This window comes from Rhincodon typus, chromosome 32, assembly GCF_021869965.1.
Source record: "Rhincodon typus isolate 14 chromosome 32, sRhiTyp1.1, whole genome shotgun sequence".
NCBI lineage: Eukaryota > Metazoa > Chordata > Chondrichthyes > Orectolobiformes > Rhincodontidae > Rhincodon > Rhincodon typus.
In genome coordinates this window covers 7015957-7028277 of record NC_063363.1, presented here as the reverse complement: position 1 = coordinate 7028277, position 12321 = coordinate 7015957, and the positions used below count along the sequence as shown (strand labels likewise).

General features: G+C 41.5%; 1 protein-coding gene across 1 annotated transcript in view; it reads right to left on the bottom strand.

The window, feature by feature from the left end:
- The window catches only part of LOC109922220 (D(2) dopamine receptor A), a 79764-nt gene extending 69678 nt beyond the window's left edge, over positions 1-10086 (bottom strand). Inside the window, 2 exon segments of the mRNA XM_048615487.1 lie at positions 9956-10054; positions 10057-10086. Of these exon segments, the coding sequence (XP_048471444.1) occupies positions 9956-10054; positions 10057-10086 (129 nt within the window).
- Between the last annotated feature and the right edge of the window lie 2235 nt (positions 10087-12321).

Below are 12321 nucleotides of genomic sequence, written 5' to 3'. Positions count from 1 at the left end.
CTCCTCTTTGTCTCAGCTGAATCATGCTGGCTTCCAGATGCACCACAATTACAGCTGCTGCCTGCAACCACAGCAAAATAGTCAATCTTTATGAGGTGGTCTGGGCAGTGATGATTAAAGACAGAAAGTTTTGCATTTATATACCACTCCATCTGGGACATTAACATGTTGCAAAGTGCTTCACAGTCAATGGAAAATGATATAATATAGAAAACATGTCAATTTACACACAGGAAATTCCCTCCCACCGTAATTCCACAACCACAAAATGATTTGATGTCGTAGTGATGTTGATTTGGGAGGGAGGGGTGAGGGGGGTGGGCATGTTAATTGTTGCCCAGGATGCCTAGGGGAACACTGCTGCTGTTATGCAGAACACAACCTTTTTTTTAAGGCCATCTGAGAGAGCAGGCAGATCCCCAGTTTAAAGCTCTCAAAAGTCTCTATGACTGTGAGGTGGCTCTGACTGAAGTGTGTAACATTGTGAGGGGCATGGGCAGGGTGAATAGGAGGCAGCTGTGCCCCTTAATTGAAGGGTCAATACCCATCAAGTCCTTCCTGCACAGCTGGTCTATCTGCACCACCACATTCTGCCGTCGATGTGGCTGTGGTGAGGAAGAGACTGTCTTAGGCCGTCTTCTGGAATATTCCTTTGCATAGAAGGTCTGGAAAGAAATGTTTTTGTCGAGTTCATTCCCAGCAACTCTGTGATGCAGGACTCTGTGGTCTACAGGCTGTTCCTCCAGGTGCAAACTGAAGCAAATATTGACTGTTCCTGGAGAACCATCAACTCAGTGAAAGACACCCTTTAGTCTGCCCAAAGCCTGTTGGTCTTCCAGAGCAAACAGCCGGCCTCAAACGAGTGTTGCAGACTGGCACATTGCAAGGTCCAGGTCTACATGTTGAGAGACACTCTAAAGCTTGGGCCAGCTGCTGGGAAGGTGTACTAGTGATAGCTGCCTAAGGTCCTTCTGCCAAAATGTAATGAGCGTCCGTTATGTTTCAAGATACCCTCATAGCTTTAATTGGAATGTGAATCATTTCCTATCACGTTTAGAAAATGCCTTTTTGCTGCAACTGGATTGAAGCTCTGATGAGGAACGTCAGAATTCCATTGATTTGTGCAAAGTCTGTACAGACATGTTTTGTACTTGGTGTATTTACTTATAGATAATGTATGAAAATAGAATATTTTTGAAATAAAAATGTCAATAACCAGGAAGCGTCATTTTATAGTGAAGGGCACAAGGTTTAGAGGGGATTTAAGGAAAAGAAATTTCACCCAGAGGGTGTTGGGTGTCTGGAATGCACTGCTTGGAAGGGTAGTTGAGGGAGAAAAGCTCTCGACTTTTAAAAAGTGTTTGGATCAACATTTGAAATGTCATAACATTCAAAGCTATGGTCCAAATGCTGAAAAGTGACATTAGAGTAGAAAGATTGCCACAGACTCGATGGGCTGAAGGGCCTTTTCTGTGCTATATGACTCAATGATCTCACTCTCTTTCTATAACTCCATGTAGTCAAGTCCAATCCTTCTACTTCTGCTTTCTTGTTTTCACTGGCTTTAGTAGGAGACTGAATCCTGCCTGATTTTAGTGGGCTATAAAGAAGACTTTCGGTAAGGTCTTTGACAAAGTCCCTCAAGGCAGATTGGTGCAAAAGGTGAAGTTATATGGTATCAGGGGTGAGCTGGCAAGATGGATACTGAACTGGCTTAGTCATAGGAGACAGAGGGTAGCGGTGGAAGGATGCTTTTCGGAATGGAGGACTATGACTAGTGGTGTTCCACAGGGATCAGTGCTGGGACCTCTGCTGTTCATGGTCCGCATAAATGATTTAGTGGAAGACGTGGCTGGTCTAATTAGTAAGTTTGCGGATGATACAAATATTGGTGGAGTTGCTGATAGTGAGGAGGATTGTCAGAGGATGTAGCAGGATATAGATCAGTTGGAGGCATGAGCACAACAAAAGGCAGATGCAGTTTAGTCCCGACATTTGTGAAGTGATGCATTTTGGAAGGTCAAGTACGGGTGGTAATTATACAATAAATGGCAGAACCCTAAAGAGTATTGCTATGCAGAGGGATCTGGGTCTGCAGGTCCACAGATCATTGAAGGCGGCAGCACAGCTAGATAAGGTAGTGAAACCGGCCAATGGCATGCTTGTCTTCATTAGAAGGGGCATTAAGTATAAGGATAGGCAAGTTATGCTGCAGCTTTATACAACTTTAATTAGGTCATACTTGGAATATTGCATACAGTTCTGGTCACCACACTATCAGAGGGATGCAGATGCTTTTGAGAGGTTACAGAAAAGATTTACCAGGATGTTGCCTGGTATGGGGGATTTTAGCTACGAAGAAAGGTTAGATAGACTGGGTTTGTTTTCACTGGAACGCAGGTTGAGGGGTGACCTGATAGAAAGTTTATAAGATTGTGAATGGCTTGGATAGTTTGGAGGCTTTTTCCCAGGGTGGAGGGGTCAATTACTAGGGGACACATGTTCAAAGCATATGGGGGGAAGTTTAAAAGAGATGTGCGAGGCATATTTTTCACAGAAAGGGTGGTGAGTGCCTGGAATGCATTGCCAGAGATTGTGGTGAGGAAGCAGACACAATAGCAACATTCAAGAAGCACCTGGATGAACACATGAATGGGAAGGGAGTAGAGGGATACACATCCTGTAAGTGAAGGCAGTTTTAGTATGGAAGGATAAAATGTGTCAGTGCAGGCTTGGAGCGCTGAAGGGCCTGTTCCTGTGCTGTATTATTCTTTGTTCTAAATCTTACTTTAGCAGGAAGCAAATTTAAGAGATATCTAAGACTTTTAACAGGACCCTTGCTACTCTGAAAGGCTCATTTCTGCACCAGGGAATGAATACTGTTCTAAATTTGAATTGTGAAACGATCATCCAACTGTTGACACTACAAAATCTCAAGCAGAAACTCAGCTCAAAATGGGCATTGTCAGTGGATGAAAGCACCAAAATTAGTGGTATGCGCTTTCAGCAGCTCTCTAATTGCATTGATCTGCATCTCACCAAGAGTATGACTGGTTTGTTGCCAAGCGCTTAGAAGGTAATTCACAGAGACTAGTTAGAAATGATCAATTCTGAACCCATTCAATAATTAACATAATTAACATAACATAATTGAGCTGCAAACAACTGTTAAATTTTTCACAAAATAGTCAAATTCTACAATATGCAAGATTTTATGTTGAAAGATTTGCATTTATATAATACCTTTATAGATGCCAACGTATCCTAAAGTGCTTTGCAGTCTTGCAGTGTACTTTCTTGTACTGTAAAAATCAAAAGAGCTGTGGATGCTGTAAATCAGCAAAAAAACAGAAATTGCTGGAAAAGCTCAGCAGGTCTGGTAGCATCTGTGGAGAGAGTTCAGAATTAATGTTTTGGGTTGAGTGACCCTTCCTCAGAACTCTGAGAAAGGATCACTCAACCTGAAATGTTAACTCTGATTTTGCTCCACAGATGCTGCCAGACCTGCTGAGCTTTTTCAAGCAATTTTTGTTTTTACTTTCTGAAGTGTAGTCGCTATTGCAATGAGAAGTATTACAGCCAATTTACACACAGCAGGTTTCTGCAAATGTAATATAGTAATAGCCATCTAATTTTTTTTGAAATAATCTTCATTGAGGGATTAATACTAGCCCAGGAGACTGGTGAGAAATCTGCTCTTCTCAATGCCCTGGGATCTTTTACAACCACCTGAGAACAAGTATTGGTCTTGATTTCACTTGAAAGCCAACACCTCTGGCAGTGTAGCTCTGCCACAACTCTGAATTGTCTGCCTAGATTTTGTGTTCAAAAGCCTGCAATGGAAATTGAACCCATTATCCTCTGACTTCAATGTAAAAGTGCCTCCACTGAACAATGACAGAAACTCATTAATGATCTGCCTACCATGTTATGGGTGAGCTCATTGTGCAGAGGTAGTTAGGACTGTACTCCATTATGACTTCAAGGGCTTGCTCGTTTTTTTTTTTAGACAGTGCTGAATATGATATTGGTGTCACTGGTCGGGCCAGCATTTATTGCCCATTTATAATTGCCCTTGAGAAAGTGATGTTGAAACACCCTTTTGAACACCTGAACCCACGAGGGATGAGTACTGTTACGGAATTGCAGGATTTTGACTCAAAGTGAAGGAACATGGATATAGCTCCAAATCAGGATGATGTGTGAATTGGGATGGATCTTGTCGGGCATGGTGTTACTGATCCCTTTATAGGATCAAACAGAGCTGAAGAGATTGTTCAGCTGGTTGAACTGGCACCTGCTCTTTGGAAGAGCAATGCACACAGTTCTACACATCTAAAATTTCTCCAGATCCCTTCTTTTCTCAAGTATTCATTCAACTACCTTTTGATGATTACTACCTCAGCCTGAAGTCCAAAGATGTGCAGGTTAGGGGGTGTGTCTTGGTGGGATGCTCTTTGGAAGGTCAGTGCAGGCTTGATGGGCTGAAAGGTCTCCATCTGCACTGTAGGGATTCTTCTGTTCCTAAAAAGCTTTGTCAAACTACTCTATGTATGATAGATGTCAATCTGAGGTGGGAGTTGTGGTTTACTTTGGAATGATCTTTCAAATGACAAGTTCTTGAATGTAATATGCAAATATTTCACTTAGAACATCAGCAACCTCCATTTGTATAGTGCCTTTTAGGTAGTGAAATGTTCCAAGGTACTTCACAAGAATGTTATCTGACAACACTTGATACTGAGCCAATAAGGTAATATTAAGCCATGTGACTGAAAAGGGTCTAGGCCCGAAACGTCAGCCTCTCTGCTCCTATGATGCTGCTTGGCCTGCTGTGTTCATCCAGCCCTGCACCTTGTTGTCTCGGATTCTCCAGCATCTGCAGTTCCTACTATCTCTGACTGAAAATCTCCTTATTTGGTGAGCTAGTGTGTGGAAGATAGAAAGTATTGGTGTAGTTGGGTCTGAAGTTAATAGAAACTTGGATGAGTGTTTGAGGAGCAGATGGGTTTAGCAGCACAGATTATAAAGAAGCTCAGGAGACAATCTGTGGGTTCAGAGGCTGAGTTCAGAAAAAAGAACCAAGGTATAACATCATAAGGAAATGGTTAGGTGAGTATTTCCTGGTTTTTAAAACTGAACCAAGGAATAGACTTGTGAGATTTCAGTATTCTTTGATAGGATGTGGGCATCATTGGCAAGGCTATCATTTTATGTCCCCAAGAAATACATAGAACATTTCAGAGGGAAGTAAGGAGTCCATTACATTGCTCTGGAGTCACTTGTAGGCCAGATCTGATAAGGATGGCAGACTTCCCTTCCATGCAAGTTCTTAATGTTGACGAATGATAAATTCATGGTCACCATTGCTGGGACCAGCTTTCAATTCACTGACTGTTATTATCACCTACTGTAGTGAGATTTGAATCCATTTACCCCCAAATGGTCAATCTGGACCTCTGCATTACTAGTCCTGTGATGTTGCCACTATAACACCATCTCCTTCTGTTTTGAAAGTAAGGCTTACTACTATTGGAAAAGTCATATTAAGCATTAATAGGGTTTATCAGTGTTAGTAATGTTTATTAATATTGATACAGTTAATTAGTAGTTGTAGTTTTACTGGTAGTGGTAAAGATTAATTATCAGATTATTGATTATTAGAGAAATAACAGGAACAAAAAGAGAAATTGTTGGAAAAACTCAGCTGGTCTAGCAGCATCTATGGAGAGAAAGAAGAGTTAATGTTTCGGGTCCAGTGACCCTTCTTCACAACTGAAGAACCCATTCTGAAGAAGGGTCACCAGACCCAAAACATGAACTTTGTTTGACTCTCCATAGATGCTACCAGACTTGCTGAGTTTTACCAGCAAGTTTTGTTTTTAGTTCTGATTTCAAGCATGCACAGTTCTTTGGGTCTTTTCTTAAGAGAAGTGGCAGGTCTGCTCAAACCTCTCAAGTTGTAGGAACTCTAGGATAACTATTTGTTAACCATTTGCAGGAATCGTCATCAGTTACAACAACCTGAGTTGTGGATTTCAAAACCTGAGTAACAGCTGACATCTTTGTGTTGCATCTGAGCAGCTAAAGTGAATGCAGGGAGAGAGGCATTTGTTTAACAAGAGATAGTTTATTGCTTGATAGCAACAGGTAAAAGAGGTGTTAGTAAGCCTAAAATTGAATACTTTCCCAAGCCCAGGTGAGATGTATCCAAGGCTGGGGAGAGTGAGAGAGAGTGAGACCAACACAGAGGAGAGTGAGCCCAGCAGGGGTGGGGGTGAACGCGTTTGAGCTCAGCATGGTGGCAATAGAGATCCCTCAGCATCCATGGCAGCGGTGGAAGCAGGCAGCCCAAGGTCGCCCGGTAACTGTGGCAACGTCAATCACAGGGGAGATTGAGCCCAACGCAGAGGAGATCGAGCTCAGCACAGAGCAGGTTGAGCCCTTGTGGGGAGTGGAAGCCCAGCATTGCTAAGCACTTAAGATAAATAGCAATGTTGAACTTTTAGCTTTATTTTTCTACTTTATACTAAGAAGGACTTTAATGTTGAACTTTCAACTATATTTCCTTATTTTTCTATTTTGTACCTAAGATTTTGTACCTTGGTACCGTTCCACCTCAGGTGGCTCTGGGAATGGCAACATTGTACACTTTTCACTGTATTCCTGCATTCCTGTACCTGAGTACATGTGACAATAAAACCTAATTCTAATTGGTTGAGGCATTGAATACAAGAACAGGGAAGTTATGATGGAATTGTATAAAGTTATCTGGGCCACAGCTAAAGTATTATGTACAGTTCTGGTTGCCAGGCTTTTGGAAGGATGCGATTGTACCACAGAGAGTGCAAAGGAGATTGAACCAGGATATTGCCCGTGCTACATCATACATAGAATGGGGGTGTTTTCCTTAGAACAGAAATGCTGAGGAGGGACCTGACTGAGATGTATAAAATTGAGTGGCATAAATATTGTAGAGAGGAATAAACGTTTCCCATGAGTAGATGGATATACAACCAGGGGTTATAGACTTAATGTAAAGTGCAAAAGATTTAGAAGGAGTTTAAGGAAAAGCTTTTGTTTTTTTACCCAGAGGGCTGTATCTGGAATTCACTGCCTGAAAAGGGAGCAGAGGTGGAACATTTTAAAGTATTTTGGTGAACACTTGAAATTCCATAACGCACAAGGCTATGGACTAAGTGCTGGAAAACTGGATTAGAATAGTTGGGTGCTTGATAACCAGCAGATATGAAGTGCCAAACGGCATCTTTTTAATGCAGTAAAACTCAATGACCTCCAACTGTGCAGCTCTCCCTTGGAACTGCACTGACAAGGCAACCTAGGTTCAGACCTAGGTGCTTGAACTGGGGTTTGAACCGCTAAGATTTTGCCTTTAAGGTTAGAGTGTAGCCACGGAAGTAACATTGATACACACTCAAAAGTCCCTGGTTCTGTCAAGGATCCATGATGAGGCTTTGAATGGAGATATTGGCAAAAGAGGAAGGGAGAGATAAGGATAGTGTATTTCCTTGTGTTTATTTAAGGCTGAGATGGATGGATTTTTGATCAATTGGGGAATTAGGGTTTATAGGGAAAGGAAGGAAAGTGGATATAAGTACCACATTAAATCAGTCATGATGCTATTGGATGGTGGAGAAAGCTCGACAGGCTAAACACCCTACTCCTGTTCCTATTTCTTATGGTCTTGTTGTCTTGCGGTGAGTTGATTTTTATACAGCAAATTATTAGGATCTGGAAAACACTGTCTGAGTGGCAGCAGATTCAGTAATTTCCTTTCAAAAGAAGTTGGGTAATTACTTGAAGTGAAAAGGATCACAGGCCTAAGGAAGGAGAACAGGGTAGTGGAAATAATTAGTGGCTTTTCCAAAGAGCTAGTACAGACACTATGAGCTGAATGGCCTCCTTAGGTGTTTATGATTCTATGATTGAGAGCTGCAACATCAGTCATTTTAAGCCAAATTAAGTGGAGAAACAAAATCTAAATGGATCCACTTTACAGCAATAGCAGGCAATGAATCCCCAGCAAAGGGCATTCTGCAGTGGACAGAAACTCACATCAAAATCTAACAGAGCAGAGAGAGAGAGAGCTGATTTTACTGAAATACCCGACTTCTGAAAGTGCAGCAAGTGACTATAAAGAAATCATTCCGCTGTTGAAAGTGTGTCAGAAAGATAATGTCAGAGACGTAGATTCCTGACGGTGTGGTATGGCATGGCTCATTTGAAGGATATGTATTGTCTCCCTTATGATGGATTGGGAAGAGTGAATAGCTCAAACTTTGCAAGTAGCGTGACAAACTTTAACACATGTCAAGCATCAACTGCCTTGGGCTCTAGGAAACTAAAGAAGCAAAACAGTCTGAGGCATTTTCACAATCTGATTTCCAACTCCACTATCTCTTCAAATCACACACTAGTGTACCATTGTACAAATGTGCCCATCTGAAACTCCTACCCAACCTCTTCTAGCAGAGATGATGAACAATTATTTTAAATGGTATGAGGAATTCCAGGTGCCTGCTTTAAGTGTTCTTATCCCCAATATAATCATTGTTCCCCAAAGAATGCTCTCTCATTAGAGAGATGATTGGTGGTGAGTTTAAGCTGAGGGTCATCACATCTCAGGCAAGGGGAGAGATTGAGAAAGAGAGTCCTTTAGGGTAACCTCAATTGGTGTAGGAACTGAATCCATACTATTGGTATCATTCTGCGTTGCAAACCAACCAACTGAACTAACTGACTCCTTTAGAGCATGTTTACTGCTCCGCGCTGATATTACATCAACTCTGCAGTCCTTGTATCAGCCATTTGGAGGTAACCAGACATGGTTTGCCATCCCAAATCATTTCCCTTCTGAGAAGGATAGTATGGTTTCTCATTCTCCCATCCAAAAATTGACAGTTCGCTAACATTCTCCCACTGACACTGAGCCTCTTGAATGCCATTATGAATCCAATTCCCCATTTTAGCAGCGACTGTACTTAGAAATTAAGCCTCCTGGTTTGTATCTTTACTATTTCAATCCAGCTGACTCCCCCTCTCCATTGCCTGATTTTAGGTTCAACTCCCAACCTGGAATTTAATCATGTAATTTAGGTCTGTCGCCATGTTGAGGGAATGCTGCACAGTCAGAGCTGCTGTTTTATAGATGAGATATTAAACTAATTAAGTGCCACTTGCAACTTCTGGTGGTTAAGGTGGACATAAAAAAACCCCACATGACATTGTTTGTCAAAGACAAAGTTGTTTCCTCATTTCTTTGCCAACATTCTTTCTTCAAGTACAACCATGGCCAGTTAAGCAGTCATTTATCTGATTGCTATCTGTGAGATCATACTTTTCATTTGTCAGTTTGTGCTTTACCACAGGACAACAAGACTAGACTTTATTTTAATTGGAATCCATCCACTTTGAGATGTCTTCAGCGCTATCAAAATCCAAGGTCATGCTTCCCTTGAGATCCTGTAACAGGACACTTTCTCACGAAGCATCACAGGATACAACAACATGCCATCTAATCCTGTGACAAATGGCAGAATATTACAAATTCTGATAGAATGTCATCCTTTGAACTCTCAGGTTAATTTAGATAGCCTCAATACCCAAGCAAGAATGTTTCAGATGAGTTTGCAATGTCTTCCCACATGCCCTCTCCATATCTTTCAACTTAATGGTTCCAAAGTTTTCAATTGACTTACAAAACAAGTTAAAAATGTACATGTTTCTAGCTTGAAAGCACGAGCCATTCATGGGATAAATATAGTTCGCTGTGGGACACAGAACTTTATACAATCCCCATAACAGGAATTCAAGTGAACCAGTGGTTTCTCGTTTCGAAAATACAGTTTTTAAATCTACGTTCACCCATTAAACATCTCAGAAGACATGAATCAAGAATATTTTTAGAATGCATCATTGCAACAATATATTTTACCTTCTCTGCTGTCTTTGGCCTGATGTTCTGAAGTGAGAATAAAGGCTTGTCCTGCACCAAAATCTCCATGTATATTTTCCCTGTGACTCTCAGAGAAAGAGATGAAGAGATCATCGATTGCAGTCTGGCATTGAAAAGCATTGACAATGTTTCAGACAGCCTTTGCTGTATGTAACCTCCTGCCTGTCCATTCCCTCTCCACATCCCACCCCCAATCCACCTCCTCCCCCACCTTCTCCAAAAGCAAATGCTCGCCTGAGAAAATCATGACATTATGCTAAGGTCAAAGTACATCTCCAGTAATGCCATGAACTGGAACTGTCAGCTAAGGAAATACAATGTCACTTTTCTTAAAAGCTAACTCTAATATGTATTGATTTTTCCATATCAATTTTACTCAGTGGGAGGCATTAAAGAGACAGCATTTGGAAATTACTGCTTTTGTAATATTTGTTTTTCTTCTCTAAGGAGGAGAAACAGTGAAAGGGAGCTTTCTGCAGTTGCTGCATCTACTGTTTCTGTTAAGCATAGGTTTAAAATGTTTCTCTGCTCTAACAGTACACATTACTTTCATGACAGCACCCAAAGGTAAACTATTGCCTTGTCCTGTACCAGCCATCCTAGAGATCTCTAGCATTAGAAATGTTCACTGGATATTCTCTGCTATGAACATTTGTACAAGTGTTCAAGGAAGTGTTATTGGACATCTCAAAGCATTCACAATCTATTAAGTATATGTGTTGAAGCACACCTAGTTTTGTTGGGTAAAGGTAAAAGGTAAAGCCACCCAATATTCTCATTAGAGAGAGACAACTGGTGGTGGTTTAACCTGAGGGTTCCTATGCCTCAGACAAGGGGAGAGGTTGTGAAGGCAGGACCTTCATTGTAACATCAGCTGGTCCAAGAACTGAGCCCATGCTGTTGGTGTCATTTTGACAACCAAACCAGCTACCCAGCTAACTGAACTGTAAGAAACATTGCACACCAGGGACATTTTCCCTTGATCTTCTTCAAAAGTACAGCCTTTGGAATCTTCTTCGTGTGAAGAAAGTGACCGGGACCATAGATCGACAACTCACCCTCCAATAGTGCAGCACTCCCTCAGTACTGCTTTGGATCGACAGACTAGACTGTTCATTCAACTCCCTGCAGTGGGACTTAAACTTACTGACCTAAGAGGTGGGAATGTTACCAATGAATTATCGATGGCACTTAGAAGTGAGATTTGATTAAGAGTGGTCAAACTCATTTATCAATGGTGAAGAGATTTTAGTTTTGACTTGCAGTAGGATTCCGACGCTGTATTTTCACTCAAGTTACTAAGCTTGATGGACAAACTGGATATGTTACCTGGCTGAGACACTCAACGTACAGGGCAACATCTCCCACTTCCTGGTGTGGTGTAATTGAAAGAATATAGGGAACATACATTACAGTGAAAATGAAAAATATAAACAATGCAATGTCATAAAAATTCCAGTTATTTAAAATGGTGCCTTAAGAATCTTGCCACTGAGCAGTGACCCCCTTTTTCCCAAGCATTATTCTTTTTTTTTCAACTTTTCTCTCCTTTGCTGAGAAGCTAGAAGCTAAGAAGCCCCGAACTGCAAAAGACCAGGAACCTTGAGGCTCCCACTTGTCAGATGCTATCTTAGCTGCTACTCAACATCTCCTTCACTATAATGTCCCTACACACTCCATGGAGACCATCCTCCCTGACCTTCCATCCACACCAGCCAGCATTAACACACCATCAGACTCACCACAACATTATGCCTGCTCTCGGAACAACTCCCACACCACCTCAATCCTTCAACAATTCACTCTGGAGGCCACTTGTGACAGTGGGAAGCTCTGAACAGCCAAGGAGGTTGACATGTCACCATGTGTCACTGTGCTACGCCAATGTAATACCTGAGTTTGTACCAGCAACTTATACAGCAGACATACTGCGTGGGCTTCAACTGGGTGAGGAGATGGTGGTGTAGTGGTAACAACACGGAACTATAATCTGGAGCACTAGCTTAATATTCTGCGGATGTGGATTCAAATTCCACATATGACAGAGGATGAAATTTGATTTAAATAAATTAAAATGCTAGCCAAAGGTGACCATGTAACTATTGTTGATTGTTGCTAAAAAAAAAATTGGCTCACTGATGTACTCTAGTGAAGGAAAATCTGCCCTCTTTGCCTGCTCTGGTCTACATGACTACAGACCCACGGCAAAGTGATTTACTCTCAACTGTCTTCTGAATAGTTAGGTATGGGCAATAAATGGTCGACAAAGCCTGGATTTTATGAATTAATTTAAAAAAAGACAATGCCTGAAAGTCAGAGGTGAGCAGTCCTTAGTGAGGATATGG